General features: G+C 39.8%; 1 protein-coding gene across 1 annotated transcript in view; it reads left to right on the top strand.

The window, feature by feature from the left end:
* LOC125458231 (uncharacterized protein KIAA0232-like) overlaps nt 1–18,431 on the top strand; it is a 57,630-nt gene extending 39,199 nt beyond the window's left edge. The window contains exons 4-7 of the mRNA XM_048543310.2: nt 1,824–4,820; nt 6,521–6,611; nt 11,204–11,277; nt 17,569–18,431. Coding sequence (XP_048399267.1) covers nt 2,016–4,820; nt 6,521–6,611; nt 11,204–11,277; nt 17,569–17,658 — 3,060 coding nt within the window. The 5' untranslated portion in view covers nt 1,824–2,015 and the 3' untranslated portion in view covers nt 17,659–18,431. The remainder of the gene's footprint in view (nt 1–1,823; nt 4,821–6,520; nt 6,612–11,203; nt 11,278–17,568) is intronic.
* Nucleotides 18,432–21,389: the final 2,958 nt, after the last annotated feature.

Genomic DNA, 21,389 nt, shown 5'->3' with positions numbered 1-21,389 from the left:
TTTAGCCGAGGAAACTTCTGCTAATCCAGTCCTGAATGTGAGGTGAGCAATCTTTGAATTTAAAGTCAGTGAAATTTTAAAGAACTGTCTTAAAGTAAGAAAGAGAGACTGAAGACAGGCTTAGGAAGGAAATTGAAGCTTAAGGCTTGTGGCTGAAGAAGTTTGCAATGGTTGAGCAATTATAAAAGATGAAATGGTACAAGTTAAGAACACATTTGAGTAGTTATGGTGGATCCTAAACTGTAAGCCTGTGCTTGCATTGCTGTATTGAGACCTTTGCCATTGTTTATTCTAAAGTTTTATTGTATGATTCTGGAGAGACAGAATCATGACAGAAGGATGGTAACATTCTGTTTGGTATATATCTGTTTTTGTATCTTGTACTTAAACAATTCTGTTCCGTCTACTTATCAGAAAGTAAATTTCTCGGGCAATTCACACAAAGTCAGCCCTATCAGGGATTCTGCATCGTCCTGACATGCAGTTCAAGGCTACATTGCTACTGTGACTCTGTAGCTATCAGAATTTCTAAGCTTCTACTTTGAGAGCTTAGTGATTTTTGAGGCGAGAGCAGAATTCAATAGAAAGCCAAGAAACAATAATTGTAAAGGGTTGGTAAAGTATCACATCAAATAGATTCAGGTAGTTTAAACAGCAGATTGTGATTACGTTGTGAACTTCATCAAAATCTCTTGAATTGGTTTTGCCATGTCACTGATCTGTAGAATGAGAACATTCCCTCAAACACTAACCTGTGTGTTATTATTAGGCTGCTGAAGACTAGAGTCACAGCATAAGAATATCTTGTGCAGGTTTAAAAGTAAAGGAAGAGTATTTTACTCTTGAGTGCTGCAAAAGATTTGAAAGAGGGAGTTGGGACAGAGGGACTTTAATCAGCCTATGAAACCAAGAATCTTGAAAATAGACTCTTCAGCTGCCAACTGTTACCATTACGACCCAATAACAGCCTCAACTTCATATTATTTGCATAACTTAAGAAATAGGAACAGGAGTAGGCCTTTCAGTACCCTCAAGCTAGCCCACCACTGAACAAAATCATGATTAATCTGCTAACCTGTGAGCATCCTGATATTTTAAATATCTATCTGCCTACACAACTAAAATAAAACACAGAATTGCAGATGCTGGAAATCTGAAACAAAAGGTATAGTTCTGAAGAAGGTTCACTAAACTCAAAACATTAACTCTCCACAAATGCTGCAAGACCTGCTGAGTTTCTCCAGCAATTTGTTTTTGTTAGCCTCCACAGGTTTTTCAGATGGAGAATTCCAGACAATCACTACCCTCAGAGGAAATTCCTTTTGTTTCAAATGAGTGTCCCCTTATTCCGTAATGTTGTTTCCTAGTTAGGGATTCGCCCATTAGTGGAAGTGTCTTCTCAACATCTAACTTGTCAAGCCCCCTCAGAATCATGTAAGTTTCAATTATATCGTTCCTCTTCTTCTAAGCTGTAATGAATAAAGTCCTAGTCATCCTTGATAAGACAATCCCTTCATCCCAGGAATCAGTCTAGTGAATTTCTGTTGAACTGTTGTCAGGCAGAACAGCATTTCTTAAATATTGGAACTAAAACTGTATGTGACCTTCCAGGTGTGGCCTTGCCAACACCCGAAACACACAGTTGTCAAAATCATCATCAACAGTGGTAATACATCAGGTTTTATTTCCTCCAGCTGGTTTGATTCTTCAAGTTCTTTCAATTGCTTGTTACCAATATATTTCTGATCTGTGTCCCTACAAAATAAAAACTGCAGTAAAATTCTGCAACACTAGTTAATATTTATTCAAATGCTTATTTTTAGGTGTATTCAAGTCTTTCCACAAGACTGAGAAAATTCTTCACTATCGCAAGGAAAAGTGATTTGCGAAAATCAAAGCGTGTTTCCCTAATCTAAATGCTTCTGTAGCCTGTGCATAAAATTGAACATATCTCCAAGTTGAAACAAAGTCTGTTTTTACCAGTCTGTTTTGAGTCCTGGTTATCTTCCAAGAAGATGATGAGCAGTATCTTGGGCTTAGACAAAGCAGAATCGATGCAGGGTCATTCTGTACAAGCACCAACTCATTCAAGTTCAATTTCCTCTGACTCCAGCGAAGCTGAAAATGACTTTTACGAGAACGCTGAGGAAATGAAAACTTCCAAATTTCCACAAAGCCAGTGCAAGAGATGGATGGTAGCAAGAAACCAGACATCAAAGGAGAATCAAATTAGAGCATCTCTGTGCTCCACTGACAAACCCTCATTAAGGAAAAATACTGGCAAAGGTAACGGGTTGAACAAGCAAAGAAATAATAAAAGATGGAAAAGGTCTACCAAAGTTGTAAGTAGAAAAAGTGCTGATTTGAACACTGCAGCAGAGTTGAAGTTTAAAGATGAAGGACAGGAATTTAAAGAAGAACCTCAGTGGTATACTGAGCCTCTTTCAGACAATGTCGTCTCTAACAATTTAAAAAGTAAGTTAGAAACTGCTTACAAGAGCAATGTACCTTCATTTGATACTGACCTGTTAGAAAAATTGCCAGTGTCCATTAGAGATCTGTGCATTGACGACACTTGTCCTACAGATTACCTCTGGACGGGTGCATTTGTTGATGGTCACTTTGTTGATATTCCAGCATTACTTGATAAAGGTGAATTAAATGAGATTTTAGATTGTTCTAAATCAAATTTAGATTCCCTGGATAATCTTAAGAAATCAGTAGACCTAATCTGTGAAGGAGATATGAATCAATCTATAATGGATTCTTGTGCCTTTGAATTAAAACAAGACAGTGGAATCCTAAACCTTATTGGAAGCAAAGGTGAAGATCTAACCCGATTTGAAGGGGAACGAAGTGCAATGTTGGATGGCGTACCGTTGAATATATGGGAGGATGGCCCCACAGCAGGTGGAGTGGAAGCTTTAACTTCAAGTATATCCTACACAAATCCACTCAACACTAATCAAGTTAAGCATTGGCTGTCATCCACTTCTGAATCATCATTAATTGGTAAGACAGGAGCAGAATCACTTTCCAAAGATTTGTCAGATAAAGGTGTGTGTTGGCAAGAACTTTCAGAAATCAGTGAGAGAGAGTCTTATTTTTCAGTTATAAAAAATCCAGACGACGTTGTATTTTCTGGTGAAACTACTAATTGGGATAGTAATTCACAAGGAGAACGTGTTTCTTTAGAACCACCTCATTCTTCTAAGTTAATTGCCACCAAAAGTGATGATGCTGGTGAAAATAAATCCTGTTTTCCAAACATGTTTGGAAAAGATTGTAATTCGTGGTCTTCATTATGTAAATCTGGTAACTTTAGGAATGTTGATACAGTAACGTACCCTATAGAGCTGAGTGTAAACATGAGTACAGACATCCCAACTGCTTGTTCAGAAGATGACCTTCTTAGTTTGCTCCCTGGTAGTGAATATTTACAGTTGGATGATAGTGTTTTAATTGAACTTCCTGTCGTGACTTCAAAAGAAAAATTAGAGGTAACAAAACATGGTATTCAAACAGATGAGATGAAAGCAGGAAAATGGAATCCCATTTTTGGAATTTGTCAAGAGGGCCTTTCTGAAAAGAAGGATGACTTAAGTTCCAGAGTAATTGAAGAAATATGGAAAGCCTCACCAAGAGAGGATAAAACAGCATTTTCAGAAGATGGAATCACCAGATGCCATAGCAGTTCTGTAGGAACAGAGCTATCTATGAAACCAGTGGCTCCTGCAGATTGTCAGAAATGTCTTCTGCAAAATTCAGGAAATAATTTCTGGGACGAGCAACTTGGAAAGTCTCAAATTTTGGATTCAGTGAATGTTGATATATCAAAGCATGGTAGTGAGTGGAAAATTGGTTCTGAAGAGACAGATGATTCTGTTCCAAAATGTATTAAACTCTTAATGACTCAAAGTAACAACGAATGTGAATTTTCATCTTCGGATAGTACCCTTCTGAAAAGTGCATCCACTCATAGCACCTCCGAGTCCAGCAACTTTTATGTTTATCCAAAGTCTTTAATAAAGGCTGATTTGCAACACACTGTTCCCATAGAAGGTACAGAGGAGCAAAGTATAATTAATGACATTTCTATAGACCTACCTGATGATTTGTGGGGAAATTTAACTGATTATCTAAATGATTCTGCAGAACCAAGAGAATGCTCCTATCTCCCCTTTGATCTCGCCTTTGAATCCCCTGTTCCTCAAATATGTACTGTAACAAGTCCGTTAGATTCTAATACTGGTGATATGAATCAACAACCCAGGACTAAATCAAAACTCTGTTCAGATTTAATAATTCCCCACAATGACAGATTACTGTGTTCACAAGAATGCATGACAATGTCAGAGCAATCCATTGTTTATCCTGTCTCTGGACAATTACTTACAAAGGAAGTGGTTCTTACAAGATTAGAGGACATTGTCCCAAAACCAGAATACAGTATCTGTAGTGATCAGCGTGGATTATCTGAAAGTTCAAATTCTGCATTAGGTCCAAAGAACCTCAAACAAGATTTGCAGATTCTTCAAGCAGAGTTAGAGTCAAAACCATGTAAAGAGACTAGTTTAGATAAAACAAATTTAATTTCTCAGGATGCAAATGAAGATAAATTGAATTTTCTTCAGTCACAGTTCAAAGATCTGTGTCCAGAGCATGACCATTCAAAAATGCCTCAGCAAATTGTAGATTATAAGGTGTGTACTTCCAAAACAAGAAAGAAAGAGGAGGATGACCAACAGCCATTAGAAAAAGACAAAACGAACAATGCCGATGAGCTTGAATGTTGTCCTTTCTCTGTCAGACATTCTGAGGTATGTAAAGTATTATAAGTAAATTGTTTTTGAATAATTACTAATTGAAATATAATCTATTCATTTCCAAATTGTGTAATTAAAATTAAGTCAAAATCATTTTTACAAAAATATTGTTTTGTAAGGTTATTTAATTGCTTTGTTTAAATTATTAGAGATTTACTATATTTATTATATATCCTGTTACAGTATATTTGCTTTTATAGTTATTGGTAGCTTACCACGGCATTCAAGGAAGCGCAGAAATGGAACTAAAGATTTAAAACTAAAAACGAACTTCAATTTGTTTTTTTTAAGTGAGGCTTGTCCTGAGAAGAGCAACACTGTTTCTGTGTTGGCGCTAATCACTCTCAAATAAGATGTAGGCTAGGTGAGTGAAGTAAGAGCAGTTCCCATTTTGCCCCAGTTTGAGAAGGACAACCTTTTGCCAGGTATTTTTCCATTTCTCCATTTCATTTTGGGCACAATATATTTTGGAAGACTTACTCCCATATTTGAGTCTGAACTAAGCAATCTGTGCCTGAAGTTTACCTAATACTGTACAATTTGCCATCAGAACACAGTCCATTTAGAAAATAGAATCCCTACAGTGTGGAAGCAGGCCATTCAGCCCACCAAGCCCACTCTGACCCACTGTAAAACTTCCTACCCAGAAGTCCCCAGTCCCTGTAACCCTGCATTTCCCACGGTTAACCAACCTGTCCTGCACATCCCTTGTCACAATGGGCAACTTAGCATGGCCAATCCACTTACCTGCACATCTTTGGACTGTGGAAGGAAATCCGAGCACCTGTAAGAAACCCATTCAGACACAGGAAAAATGTGGTGTTTGCACACAGACCTGAGGATAGAATCGAACTGAGGTCCCTGGCACCATGAGGCAGCAGTGCTAACTACAGAGCCATCATGCAGCCCTAGACAGAGAATCGTAGGCAGAGGTTAGCAAGTGCCAAAATATGGAGACACCTGCAGAAGAGTAACCACCAATGCCTTTAAAGATTGTACTTGCGTGGAAAAGTTTTACCTACTCCTCCGTGCACACCACGCACGGAGCTTGCAAATAGGTAGTCAGCTTTAGCTGCCACAAGCCTATTAAACCTAGTTTCTTGTATAACTGATGTTGGCATGGCCAGTATAATCCTGACTTCTCTTCCATAGTAACACGACACTATATGCCAAATCATTCCATCCCTGTAATCTTTTTCTGCTTTTACTACGAATGTAGACTGCAGCTTCACAATTTTGAATTATTCACTTTTTTATTCTTTATATTCCACTGGTTTGATCTGCAAGGAATGAGTAATGCCAAAATATCCTTTCCTCTTGTCTAGTTATCTCGGACAGTCCATACTTGAGTGGGATGTCCATTAGATTTCAACTACTGATCAATTGAAAAAGTAGGGCCCATATATATTATGTTTCAGACATCATCTTCAGAATTCTTTTTTGAATTTGGCAACGTTGGTAATGCTCTAAGGGGAGAACACTCCATTTTTCAGTTAGGGATAGATATGTATTTGAAGCATCAGGTGATACAGCAATGTGAAAGAAACCAGAACAGTAGGTTTTGTTTTGGCTTGTGCTGGTAAAAGGTAGCTTGATGCAGTGGCCTGAATGACCATGTTGTGTGCTTCAGATTTGAATGGTTCTAAATGTGTTTAAATTCTTGATTATAAGAAAAATTAATATGTTCCAATCAGGTTCTCCTATCCAAAGCAGGAAGCATGAAGAATTGCCCCAGTGAGGTGTGTTGCCTGTTCCTTGATAAATGCCTCTCTCCAAAAAATACAGGTCAGTCAATTTTGATTGTTGATCCTTTTTAGTTTTAAATGTGTAAGATTAAGGGGTGTGGATGTTTGCATTTATGATTGATCATTAATCTCTAATAAAGCTGCGTGTTAAAACTGTTGTAATTCTAAACACATTAATGGTGCACATTTGAACAATTGTAAGACCAAGTCATAAAACACACCTTATGTAAAGTATTTATGTTATGGCATAGAAACATTGCTGCTGTCTGAATTAGAGTTGTACAACAGTCTGACAATTATACATTTATAACTGCTAAACCATTTTGACTAAGTTTATACATAATGCAAATTTTTTTCATACTTAAATCTGATTAGATATTACCATTGTTAAGGAATTGTGAACGATCTGGCAGAATAATAGAAACATCTTCAGGTCACATGGAACTTTCTACACAGACTTGACTGACTTCACCATTGTTTAGGGATATCATCTCAGCATTTCTGAAGTTGCCCAGTTGATGCATATTGTAAAATAAACAGCTTTAACATTAAACTGCATTAATCCACTAAGTAAGAATAAAATTTTTTTGAGCTGTATTTTCTACGAAAGGTATCAGCAGTGCCTGTAAGGTAGGTTGCATTTGGGCTCCCGAGTCCGTCTGCTTCAGGTTAGCTGCATCCTTCTTTCTCCTTCCTTTTTTTTTCTTTTCTGCGGCGGAGGAAGTGTCATCACAGAAAGGGCTGGAGTGGGACTCATGGTAAAGACAGTAGCTGCAGCCATTGTGGTAGGCTCGGAACAGGGACTCCGGGCGAGGCTGCAGCTTTGACTGTGAGATGGACCCGGATCAGGACTCTTTAGCAGTGTCACAGTGGGGACAGGATCTCCTGCGGCCTAGATTGGTGACTTGTTGCAGCCCAGAAACTGGAACACCTTAAGGCAACCTGGAAATCTTAAGAAAACTTGGAACTGTGCTTAACAAGAAGGACTGTAAAGTTGAGCATTATTTCTTACTTTACTGCCTTTGTTTTTCTGTCTCTTGAACAGAAGATCATTCATTTTGTAACCCAAAAACGGCACCAGAGGGTAGTGACAAAACACTTACCATAGTATTTTCCCAAATACATGTGACAGTGAAATAATTCATGTCGTCCTGAACATTCAGACCTTCAATGCTGTTGCATGTCAGGACCAGATTTGTGCATTTTCACTCTAATTAAACTGCCAATGGTAGAGATATACAGCCTCGCCTCCTGCATGGATGCCTCTATAGAAGAATATCATCAAATCCCCACAGGCCATTTGGTCCCTTGAGTTCACACATCCCAAGCAAACCTATACAACCAAACCTGTCCTTGTAACCCTGCATTTTCCATGGCTAATTCATCCATCCCACACTTCCCTAGACACTGGACAACTTAGTATGGCCAGTGCATTTGACCTGCACATCTTTGGACTGTAGGAGGAAACCTGCACAGACACAGGGGAACATGCAGACCATCAGCTGGCCAAGAATGGAATCGAACCTGGATCCCTGGTGCTGTAAGGCATGCCACCTATGCTGATTTCTAGTATTAAAGTGTGATACTCATTCAAATTTAATTATGACTGATGGGAGTTGATAACCTGGATGAATTCACACGAGATATTTAACTTCCTTAATGGAACATTGATTATATTCACACTGCACTGGGACAACACCAGTTCTTCTCATAGAATTAATGTGTGTCCCAGAAAGATTTAACTTGGGCTGGATGGCCTGACACTGGCCAAAAGTTTGCTTTTTTGGCTTGAATTTTTAATCCCAGGCATAAATATGACCAAGCTGGGAAGTGATTTACAACAAAAGCTGATTCTCAAGGGATGACTTCTTAAACAAATTGATTCTGAAAGTACACTGCTGAACAGTTATTACCATCCTTCACCCAGCACAGGAAGTCCTTACGGCTGCAGCTCAAGAAGGTAAAAAAACCACAGTTTTTGTCAATGCCCATGACAAGCAGCATGGTCAGGAATGGAAACAGCAAGTGGCTGCTTGATGGAAGAAAGAAATGAGCAGAAGGGCCAGAGAGCCTTGGTAGTAATGACATAAAGCAAGAATATTCAGGGAACATCCCTACAACATGATTGCAATGTGCCTTAAATGGGGTTAACTGTCGATACCAAGATGTAGAGCTGGATGAACAAAGCAGGCCAAGCAGCATCAGCGTAGGAAGGCTGATGTTTCGGGCCGAGACTCTTCAAAAATGGGAGAGGGGAAGGGAGTTCTGAAAAAAATAGGGAGCGAGGGGGAGGCAGATAGAAGATGGATAGAGGAAAAGATATGTGGAGAGGAGACAGACAGGTCAAAGAGGCAGAGAAGGAGCCAGTAAAGGTGAGTGTAGATGGGGCGTTGAGGAGGAGATAGGTCAGTCCAGGGAGGATGGATAGGTCAAGGGAGTGGGGCTTGAGGTGGGAGGAGGGGATAGGTGGGAGGAAAGACAGGTTAGGGAGGTGGGGACAAGCTGGGCTGGTTTTGGGATGTGGTAGGGGAAGGGGAGATTTTGAAGCTTGTGAAATCCACATTGAGACCATTGGGCTGCAGGGTTTCCAAGCGGAATATGAGTTTCTGTTCCTGCAACCTTCAGGTAGCACTGTTGTGGAACTGCAGCAGGCCCACGATGGACATGTCATCTGAGGAATGGGAGGGGGAGTTGACATGGTTCGCAACTGGGAGGTGCAGTTGTTTAGTGTGAACCAAGCATGGGTGTTCCACAAAGCGCTCCCCAAGCCTCTGCTTCGTTTCCCCGATGTAGAGGAAGCCACAACAGGAACAGTGGATGCAGTATACCACATTAGCAGATGTGCAGGTGAACATCTGCTTGATGTATTAAGTCATCTTAAGGCCTGGGATGGACGTGAGGGGGTTAGGCATAAGGGCAGGTGTAGCACTTCCTGCGGTTGCAGGGAAAAGTGCTGGGTGTGGTGGGGCTGGAGGGGAGTGTGGAACGAACAAGGGAGTCCCGGAGAGAGTGGTCCCTCCGGAAAGCTTGTAAGGGTGGGGAGGGAAAATTGTCTTTGGTGGTGGGGTCAGATTGCAGATTGCGGAAGTGCCAGAGGATGATGCGTTGGATCCGGAGGTCGGTGAGGATGAGGGGAATTCTGTTTTGGTTGTTATTGTGGGGAGAGGGTGTGAGGGATGAGTTGCAGGAAGTGTGGGAGACATGGTCAAGGGCATTCTCGACCACTGAGGGGGGAGTAAGTTGCGGTCCTTGAAAAACGAGGACATCTGACAAGTACGGGAGTGGAATGCCTCATCCTGGGAGCAGATGCAGTGGAGGCGAAGGAATTGGGAATAGGCGATGGCATTTTTGCAGGAAAGTGGGTGGGAGGTAGTTGTGGGAGTAGGTGGGCTTGAACGGGATATCGGTTTCCATGTGGTTGCCGGAGATGGAAATAGATGTCCAGGAAGGAGAGAGCGTATCAGAGATGGTCCAGGCGAACTTAAGGTTGGGATGAGAGGTGTTGGTGAAATAAATAAACTGTTCAAGTTCCGCGTGGGAGCACGAGGTGGAGCCAATACAGTCATCAATGTAACGGAGGAAGAGGTGGGGTTTAGGGCCAGTGCAGCTACGGAAGAGGGAGAGTTCCACATAACCCACAGCGAGACAGGCATAGCTTGGGCCCATGTCAGTACCCATGGCCCACCCCCTTTTTCTGTAGGAAGTGGGAGGAATTGAAAGAGAAGTTGTTGAGGGTGAGGAAGAGTTCGGCTAAGTGGATGAGGGTATCACTGGAGGGGGACTAGTTGGGCCTGCGGGACAGGAAGAAGTGGAGGGCCTTTAGGCCATCTGCATGGCGAATGTACCTTTTTCTTGTATATCAAGACAGGTTCAAGATTTATCCGAAGCGTTGCATCTTTGCAGAGAAAGCACTACCTTGCTACTGCACTGAGCAGTCTTGATTATGTAGTCAGCTATTTTAATCCTGAAATCCATTTGATAAACGAAGAAACACAAGAAATTGCATGGAATTGATTTATTTGCAAAGTGAAGTAACTCATTTTATGGGTGCAAGTAACTGTCCAATCAATACCTTCCACTTGTCTGTACTCAATTTCAATTGATATAATTAACATCAGGCATTGGAATAAGATTGGAAACCCTACCTTCTAACTCAGAACACTGTGTGCTACCACTGAACCAAGACATTTATTGGCATATTGCTTGGTTTATTGTTTTGTGAGAGTAGTTTTGTTCAGCAGCTTAATTGCATGAAGTGAAGTGGAAACATTATAAAGTTAAATATTAAATAAAATTATTAAATCCCTCCATTGCTAAATTAGATGAGTTTAGCAAAGAAGGAGGTGGGTTTCCACTTCTCATCAGAGATCCATCCACTATCTTCTAATCTCTCTTTGTAAGTGTGTATACATGAGGTTCAGGCTCAAATGCTGTGCTGTAAATACTCTGTGCTGGCACTCACTGTCTGGGTTCATGTCAAAAAATTAGAAACCTATGGAAAACACCAGGGCTTCAAACAAACCATTCCTGTACCTGTGACCTATGAGACTGTAATGTAGTCAGCAGTGCAAATTGGAGGTTTGTGGAAGTGAATGCAGTAATTTTAATCTTCTTGTTTTCTCTCCAATGTAGAATCTTTATGCTGCAGAAATCCCACTATTGTGATAACATCTGTAGATGCAAATCCATCTGAAGAGCAACATATGGTAAGTCTAAGGCTTCTGAAGGTATATTTGTCTTAAAAATTGAATCTCATCAATAATTCTACTGACAAATAGAACGATGAGATAATACTGACAACACAAACAAAACAAAACCATAAGACCATAAGAATTAGGAACAGGAGCGGTAGAATTATGGTTATCCAGCATTCCTCACAACCACTTTCCTGTGATTCCCTCAAAACCCTTGATTTCCTGACTGAACAAGGGGATGTACTTATCTATCTCAGCTTTAAGTATACACAAGGACTTTTTCCCCCATAGCTCTCTGTGGTGCACGGCTCAAAGTCACTCAACCCTTAAAGAAGGAATTCCTCATTTCAGTCTTAAATCGGAAGCCCTTTATTCTGAGACTGTGCCCTCTTGTCCGAGGCTCTCCCATGTGGGGAAACATCCTCTGAGCACTTATCCTGTCAAGCTGCTTAGGAATCCTGTGTTTAATGGGGTTACTTCTTGTTCTTCTTAACTCCAATTAGCAGAGTCCCAGCCCGGTTAACCTTTATTCTGTAATAGCGATCACCCAGTGGACCTTCTCTGAACTGTATCCAGTGAAATAATAATCTTTCCTTAGATAAAGGGACCGAAGCAGCACCAAGTACTCTCAGAGATAATGGGAACTGCAGAGGCTGGAGAATCCGAGATAGCAAAGTGTGGAGCTGGATGAATACAGCAGGCCAAGCAGCCTCTTAGCTTTTGTGCTCCTAAGATGCTGCTTGGCCTGCTAAGTACTCTCAATCTGACCTCACAACACTTTGTACAGTTGTACTAAGACTTCCCTACTGTTATATTACAACTCCCTTGAAATAAAGGTCAACATTCCATTAGCCTTCCTGATTACCTGCTGCACCTGTGTGCTAGCTTTCTGTATTCCATGCACAGGTACCCCCAAGTCCGTTTGTGTTGCAGATTTTTGCGCCTTTTTCTCTGTTTAAATAGTTTTTTTTTTGGTTCTCACTTTCAGGATGAACAGCATCACCTTTTCCACATTATATTCCATTTACCAACTTTTTACCCATTTACTTAAGCCATTCTTATGGACCATACCAGACCTGCTTGTACCTATGAGCTGTGAGATTGTATTGTTGCAAATTTTCAAGAGAATTTCAAATGGCTTTTGTTTCTCTTCATTGTAGATTCTTTATGCTGCAGGAGCCCCACTATTATGGTAACATCTGCCAATGCTGATCCATTACAGAGATAGCTTAGACCCTAACTTTTGTAATTTTAAAAAGCATGTGTCAGGCTTTTTAATCCAGAATTTAATCCAGAAAGGATTCGATTGGTCCACCACTAAGCTTTAATCAAAGTACATTTTAACTGTGTTGTAAGAATACAGAAAAAAGAAAAGTTGATATAACTTTACTCTGTTGAAATATATAACAAGATAACGTATTATTTAACCACTAATCACCAACTGTTCCAGCCTAGGCAGGATCCAATATATGCATGCTTCGGCAAAAAATGCAATTCAGCGAAACAGTTAGTCATCTCATGCTGTCTCTCCTCAGTCTAGCAGAATAAAACAATGTGTCCCTTTTTAATTTTAAGAGGAAATCTCACTAAGACTTCACTGTAGCAGCAGAGAACTCGAACTTTTAGCACCAGCAGCTAGCAGAAACTTTCTCATCCACAAACTGAAAGCAAAGTTAAATGCCTTTTTGGTTCCAGTGAGCAGTGACTCTGCCCACTCGTGATTCTTTCGTCTACAAAACACCCAGAGAGAACTCAAAAGCAGTTCATCAACTGTCTGTCTGAAGGATACATTTCACTACCATTGTGACAATACCCTTTTGCAAGGAAAACAGCACAGAACACCTTTCTTAAAGGCACCGTATTGTCACACTATCAATATCTCTGTAAATTGTTTGTATCTCCCTCCAGCTTATTTCTCTCATACTTCTATCATCTGCAAATTTGGCTATGTTCTTCATAGAATCCCTACAGTGTGGAAGCAGGCTATTCAGCCCATCAAGCCAACACCAAACTTCCGAAGAGCATCCCACCCAAATCCAGCCTCCCACCACCCCTGCCTTTGTATCATTGTAACCTTGAATTTTCCACGGCTAATCCAACTAGCCTGCAGATCCGTGGACACTGTGGCCAATTCAGCATAGCCAATCCACCTAATCTGCACGTCTATGGACTGTAGGAGGAAACAAGAGCAACCAGAAGAAACCCACACAAACGTGAGGAGAAATGTTGAAACTGCACATGGTCGCCCGAGGCTGGAATCAAACCCGGGTCCCTGGCGCTGTGAGGCAGCAGCGCTGACTGCTGAGCCACCAGGCCGCCCTTCTTATGTGCTTCCTATCCAGCTCAGGACCCGTGTTCCAAATACAGGAATTAGAAGTGGCAGACTCTGCAGGGAGTTGTCCATCTGATCATTGGCAGCTTTGTTAGGAACCCTATCAATAGCCAATGCAAGAGAGAAACAGCCTTTGAATGAAAGAGCAGTGCAAACCTGAGTCATTCCATTCAGCCCAAGGTCTGTGCGCTAGAAGCAATGACAGCAACAGTGATAGAGAAAAGAAACCTGAATGGGTAGGATACCTGCACCTCCTTGGGAGGTAGTCAAAGTGGAGGAGTGCTGCACTGCAGCTTTGGTTCAGGTAGAGATCATGGTTGGGGCAGGTCGGTAGTGGTATTGGAGGTTTGGGGAGTGGGAGTGCGAGTGGCAAGGTGATGGTAAGGAGGGTTAAGAGGGGCACGAGGTGAGGCGTGGGCTTTTGGGGTGGTGACAGGGCAAGGCATGGCTCGGAAAGAGCGACCAAACCAGGGCGTGAGTCAGGAAGAGGGGCCAGATGAAGGTGCAGCTTCGGATAATTTGTTAAGGAGAGGGAGCACAAGAGCAGTAGCAGGAACCCTTCTCCTCTCTGTCTGTCTTCACTTTTCCTGTTTTCTGTCTCCTCACCTCACCACCAAGTTTTCTGCATAGCCATCTGTTGGAGAAAGGAATCCTAAGTTGAATAGCCACCTGTTGCTTATCCCCACTTGCATAGAAATTCCACTGAGGCTATCTCAGAGTCTGCATCTTCAGAGTCAAATGTAAGATCCACGTTTGTTATATGTACCTTCAGTTGGCCCGGGTCTCGCCAACCCTTCCTAGTAGACAAGGTGAGTGGATTTGTCATCATCTGCACGGTGGCTGAGTGGTTAGCACTGCTGCCTTAAAGTGCCAAGGGCCTGGGTTTTTTCCAGCCTTGGGCAGTTGTCTGTGTGGAGTTTAAATGTTCACCCCATGTCTGCATGGATTTCCTCTGGATGCTCCAGTTTCCTCCGGCAGTCCAAAGATGTGCAGGTTAAGTGGTTTGGCCGTTTTTATTTTAATTTGCTTTGCCAGTTAGGTTGGTTAGCTATAGTAAAAACCCCATGTGAGGTTAAGGAGATGTGAGGGGATATGGGCCTGGGTGGGATGCCCTTTTGGAGGGTTGGTGTGGACTTGACGAACCTAAGGGTCCCTTTGGAATTTAAAATACAGATGGAGCGTGAGAAGGTTAAATCCAGTACCTATATCCTGTGCTTTAACAAAGGAGACTATGAAGGAATGAGGAAAAAGTTAGCTGAAGTAGAATGGAAGCAAAACCTTTATGGTGGGTCAATTGAGGAACAGTGGAGGACTTTAAGAATTTTTCAGTGCTCAGCAGAAGTATATTCCAGCGATAAGGAAGAACTGTAGGAAAAGAGAGAGCCAGCTATGGATGTCTAAGGAAATAAAGGAAAATATCAGATTGAAAAAAAAACACATACAGAAAAGCAATGAGTAGTAGGAACCTAGCAGACTGGGAAATCTTTAAAGGCCAACAGAAAGCCACAAAAAAAGTTATAAAGAAATGTAAGATAGATTGAGAGTAAACTAGCTCAGAATATAAAAACAGGCAGCAAACGTTTCTTTAAATATGTAAATCGTAAAAGAGTGGCGAAGGTAAACATTGGTCCTTTAGAGGATGAGAAGGCCAGTTTAATAACTGGGAATGAGGAAATAGCTGGGACATTAAACAGTTATTTCGAGTCGGTCTTCAAAGTGGAAGACATAAATAACATGCCAAAAACTGATGCAAGAAGGTTATAGCAGGTGAGGACCTAGAAACTATCATTGTCATGAAGGAGGCAGCGCTGGGCAAGCTAATGGGGCTAAAGGTACTCAAGTCTCCTGGCCCTGATGAAATCATCCTAGGGTACTAAAAGAGATGATGGGGGAAAGAGCAAATGCACTAGTAATTATTTACCAAAATTCACTGGACTCTGGGGTGGCTCCCGCAGATTGGAAAACAGCCAATATGACACCACTGTTTAAAAAAGGAAGTAGACAAAAAGCAGGTAACTATAGGCCAGTTAGCTTAACTTCAATAGTGGGGAAAATGCTTGAATCTATCATTAAGGAAGAACTAGTAAGATATCTGGATATAAATTGTCCCATTGGGAACACCCAGCGTGGGTTCATGAAGGGTAGGTCATGTTTAACTAATTTCGTGGAATTCTTTTGAGGACATTTCTTGCATGATGGACAGCGGGGAACCTGTGGATGTGGTGTATCTGGATTTCCAGAAGGCATTTGACAAGGTGCCACACCAAAAGCTGCTGCATAGTATAAAGTTGCACAGTATTACAGGTAATGTATTGGCATGGATAGAGGATTGGATGACCAATAGAAAGCAAAGAGTCGGGGTAAATGGGTGTTTTCTGGTTGGCAGTCAGTGACTAGTGGTGTGCCTCAGGGATCAGTGTTGGGATCTAAATTGTTTTACAATTTACAAAGATGATTTGGAGTTGGGGACTAAGTGTGGTGTGTCAAAATTTGCAGATGACACTAAGGTGAGTGGTAGAACAAAGTGTGCAGAAGACAGAGTCTGCAGAGGGATATAGATAGCCTAAGTGAGTGGGCAAAGGTCTGGCAGATGGAGTACAATGTTGATAAGTGTGAGGTTATCCATTTTGGTAGGAATAACAGCAAACTGGACTATGTTTTAAATTTAAATGAAATTAAATTAAGTGAAAAATCACAGCATGCTGCTGTGCAGAGGAACTTGGGTGTCCTTGTGCATGAATCGCTGAAGGTGGGATTGCAGATGCAGCAGGTTATTAAAAAGGCAAATAGAATTTTGTCTGCCATTGTTCGAGGGATGGAGTTTAAAAACAGGGAGTCTATGCTGCAGCTGTATAGGGTCCTGGTGAGGCCACACCTGGAGTACTGTGTGTAGTTTTGGTCTCCTTACTTGAGAAGAGATAGATATACTAGCACTGGAGGAGTGCAGAGGAGATTCACTCGGTTGATTCCAGAGTTGAGAGGGTTGGATTATGAGGAGAGACTGAGTAGACTTGGATTATACTCATTGGAATTCAGAAGAATGAGGGGAGATATTCTAGAAACATAAGATTATGAAGGGAATAGATAAAGTGGAGGCAGGGAGGTTGTTGGGACTAGAGGACATCGCCTGAAAACAAAGGGAAGCAGATGTAGTACTAAGGTCAGGAGGAACTTCCTCACCCAAAGGGTTGTCAATCTGTGGAATTCCCTGGCCAGTGAAGCGGTTAAAGCTACCTCACTGAATTTTTGAACAGTAAAGGAATTAAGGGTTATGGTGAGTGGGCAGATAAGTGGAGCTGAGCCTCAGAAAGATCAACCATGATCTTATTAAATGGCGGGGCAGGCTCAAGGGCCCAGATGGCCTACTCCTCCTAGTTCTTACGTTCTTATGTTCCTGCATTGTGGTGATTTTATGATTCTGTCTAGAACTGCTTCTTAACTGAAAAGTCTTCTGGAAAAAATGGTTTTGTTTGTTTGGTCTGCTACTTTAGACTTCAAATGTTTTTTTTTATTAAAACTTGTTTAAATGATCAATTTATTGCTCTGAAATTTGGGTTTAATGTTGACAGATTTTGCCTTGTTGTCACTTGCTCAGAGACCACCAAGTAAGAAAAAAGTTCAATGGTGAGGATCTCATTTGGAATAGGAAAATAGATGCCGCAACTGTAGCTGTGACCCTGAGATCTGGAGAACTAATCTGTAAATTGGCAATAGTCCACTGACCTTTGCTAGAAAGTGTGCTGGACAGATGTTGAACAAGAATAGGAACTGGCATAGCTGTCAAGCCTTGTCATTAAATTACCCTATTGTTCAATGACAGGTTTGCCAGGGTGTTGAGGACTTAGTCCAGAAACATTGGGCTGAATAGTCTACTTTGCCACAGGATTCAAAGGCTGGTACTATTTGTACTATAATTTGAAATAATGAAAAAGTTTTCAATGGGATGTTAACAAACTTGTATTTTCTTCCAGCTTACAAAGCCTAATGAAACAGATTTTGAGCCAGAAGATCCAAGAACTGATCACAAAATGTGTCGAAGTCTGGAGGATTGTAAAACATAGGGCTATATTAGAAAACGGCTTGGTTGTGTAAAATTACAAATAGATTTGCTCTTTACCCCACCACAAAAAAAACAGCTTCCAATAAAATGAATGCCTTTTTTCGTTCAAGAAGACCGCTTGTATTATGCGGGGTTACTTTGGTTTCTTAGAAAATCTTCAAATGATGCAGTTCTGAACAGTGTGATTATGTATCAGTGAATGAAAAACAGAGTTCATTTTGCTGCATACTGAGGCATTTTTGCTGGAGTTGGTGGATCCAGATTAAATTATCTATTCAACAACCATTTCTTCCCCCCCTTAAAGTAGAATATAAGCTATAATTTACAAACTGTTTCAACTTACTACAAAACTTGGAGTTGAGATTTTGATACTTAATGCCTGCTTAGATCTTAAGGTTTAAAATGACTTGGCACTGTCAATTATACCTGAGAAGTAGGTTCTTAAGCTTCATGTTATGGGTGTTTGTGATAACTCTGCAGTCCAAGAATTGGATCATTGACCCCAGTAAAACTAAGTGCTGGTTGATTATTCCTTCACAGTTGCACCACACGATACTTCAAATGTATTTTAAAACAAACTCACAGAATATTGCACCTTTTTAAGTGCATTATGTGTTCTCAGTTATGTAAAAGATATCTGTAATTACTGTTTGTTGTGATTATGATTTATGAATCTGTCACACTCCCTGCAAAGCTTCCATGTTACAATGTCACAAGTATATTAACCTTTTATATATTTCTGAATGTACTAAATAAAGAGTGAATTAAATCAAATTTTAGTCATTTGCTGGCTCTAAAATGTAAAACAAAAGTATTTACTTTGTATTTTTAAGGGCATTGCAACATTTTGTCATTTGCATTTAGGTTACATTTGAATAATATTTTTATATTTCTGTTGCTGACAAACATTCTGCGTGACTGGAAAAAGTACTTGATAATGTAGTATAACATCTGTTTAGTCTTATCCTTCTTATTTTAAAGCCTTTTTAAACTTAACTAAACCATGAATGGAACTGTAGATTGAACTCAGAAGTTTCACAGCAATCTACATTTGTAATGTTTGTAATATCACTAGGTACCACTAAATGCCATCCCATTATAGCTAGTTTTGCAATGTAATCCCATGATGAGTGGCCAATGAAATTCGTAGAATATTCTTCACAAACTCCTGAAAGTATTTGGCACAAGTAATCATGCCCCGTAGATATAGTTTTATGTTCTGTTTAATTCAAAATTCTGGGAAACTGTAATTTGTAAATCTGATGGATGTGCATTTGTGTATCAAGATGGAAGTGTCCATACTTATTTTTATTTAACATTCTTGCAATGGTGCTTAATTATCTTCCATCAGGGATGATGAGCTTCGTACTAAGGACCACTTTCAAGCACATGTAAACCTATGTGGTTCAAGGTTTTATAAAAAAATTTTTCCTTTTATTTTCATCATTATACTTGAAGCATATCAGTAACAATTTCTTAGTGCCTTTTTATTACATTATTCTTACACTTTGTATTTAATCTTCAAATAAGCACACATACTTTATTTTCAGTGTGTAAAAACGTAAAGAATAACCTACTTTCTTTCCTTCATTGTTAATGATAACTCACATTTGGTTACATTTCCATGAACTCCAACATCTCGCACGTAACAACTCTCATGCCAGTATTGATAATGTGTGAACTCTGGCCTTTTGATAATGAAGAACACTGGAGTTTAATCCAGTGTTTTAACTTCATATGCACCTTCCTGCTGTACTCACTAGGTAACAATCTGAATTTTATTTCTCATTTCCAGAACTGAGTGCTGAATCCATTTGTAGCACATTACCTGCTAACTCACCAAGGTCAGCAAGACTCCAGGATTGAGCATAGCTCCTTCCTCTTTTATATGGTTTGGGTAAATTTCTATGTAACATTTTACAAGTGTTTCCAATTGTTATTTATTTTCATACTGTGCTGTGCTAAAATGAAGAGGTAACATAGAATTTTCAGTTGTTTTCAATAATAAAACATGATTTTAAAAAAGTTGTGTACTTAATAATGGTGAAAATTGAGAGATTAGCATTTCTATTCATAGTGGCTTTCATCACTGCCAAATTTTTTGGATTAAATTGGGAAGAAGACACCTGGATGTAGGTTCCTCAGAATGAATATTGACTGAAATCTTAACAGACTTGTTTTTTTAATCAGGAAAATCAGTAAGTCTGCATACATACACTACTGAGAGGACTGTAGAGAAAAGAGGTTGTATATAGATTCTAAGTATAGCCCAAAAGCAGTATAGTTGCAGAATGTTTTAATCCATCTAGAGCTAATTCAAGGCATTTTCTTACAAGGAGAAAAGCCTACTTTAATAGTCTTTATAAAACAGCTGTTACCTATATAAGAATGGATGGAAAAGTCCTTAATTTGTAGCTGCTTTTAAATGCTCCTACAGGAAAAAAATTGTTTGCCAAAAAAGTTATTTTCTGAATTTTAGTTTTGTAATTTAGTGCCACAGAGTATAGTCAAACATGCATTATGCATTAAAATAGCACAGTTGTTATGCATACACAACACCTGGTTTGGTTTTATATCTTTATAAGGGATGTGCTTGATGTATTCTGTGGAATCTTGATTTTAAATGCATTTTTACTGGAAACTGTTTCATTGTCAAAATTTTTGCATAACCAAATAAAATCAGTGTTAGATAATGTACAATAGAATTGGTTTTTATTATTTATTTTAATAGCTAAAGAGGGCTACATATTTATAGAATCCATATATTGGTGACCACTTTCATTTCTAGTTGCTGTTGTTAGACATAAAGCATGTAACCAATGTAACCAGTACACTGAGCAGTGCACATTAATATTATCATCTGTCAATGCTAATACTGTTAGTGTGTGTTCTGCGTCAAGACTTGATCCTAATTTTATCGTTAAAAATACTCAAATACAATCAAAATCTGGAGAATGTTGCCTGTGATTACCTGAGTAACTCACCATTCACATTGACAAGCATGAACACTGTTCAGAAATGTTTTAAAATGTTAAACTAAATTTCAACTTTGAGAACTTACAGTAGAGTTCCAGTCACCCCAAATTCACAATTTTACACTGTTTACATAGCCACTCACAGGGTTGATACTGAGAAATATTTTCTGTTTGGCCTATCTACAGTGAGGAGTCACAGTCTCAAAATAAAAGATTACCATTTAAAAACAGGAGATATGAATGAAGAAATGTCTCGGGTGTAAGTCTCGCAAATTCCTCTCCTCAATTTGTTAAACCAGTTGAAGTCAGAATTCAGTAGACTTTTGAAGACAGTAATAGTGCAGCAAATTCTAAATAGAGTTGAACATCAGCCTTTACTTTATTTAAAAAATGGTTTAGACTCAAATATCTCAATTTACTTGTCATACATTTTACTTTCATGAGTGAAATGTCTTAAGAGTTTTGGGTGAGTGAACTTTATTTATTTACTCTGGATGATGCTGCTCCTGTTCACAAATTCAAAGAAGGAGCAATCAGCTTCCAACCAAATATACTGAAATCTGAGCCCTAGCCACTTAAGAAAACCCGTGACTAGTATTATGATCTGGTTAGGGATCAGTAAATGATTTTTGAGATGACAGGTACTTACTAGGAGGGGGGGGAAAAAAACTCAATATTCTATGGTTTTTCCAAAAGTAGATCAGTCTACATACACACAGCTGTTCTAGCACCCAGAATTATGAGTTCAATCTGGGTT

This window comes from Stegostoma tigrinum, chromosome 13 (genome assembly GCF_030684315.1).
Source record: "Stegostoma tigrinum isolate sSteTig4 chromosome 13, sSteTig4.hap1, whole genome shotgun sequence".
Classification (NCBI taxonomy): domain Eukaryota; kingdom Metazoa; phylum Chordata; class Chondrichthyes; order Orectolobiformes; family Stegostomatidae; genus Stegostoma; species Stegostoma tigrinum.
The sequence above is the reverse complement of the archived record's forward strand: the minus strand, read 5'-3'. Positions and strand labels throughout refer to the sequence as shown.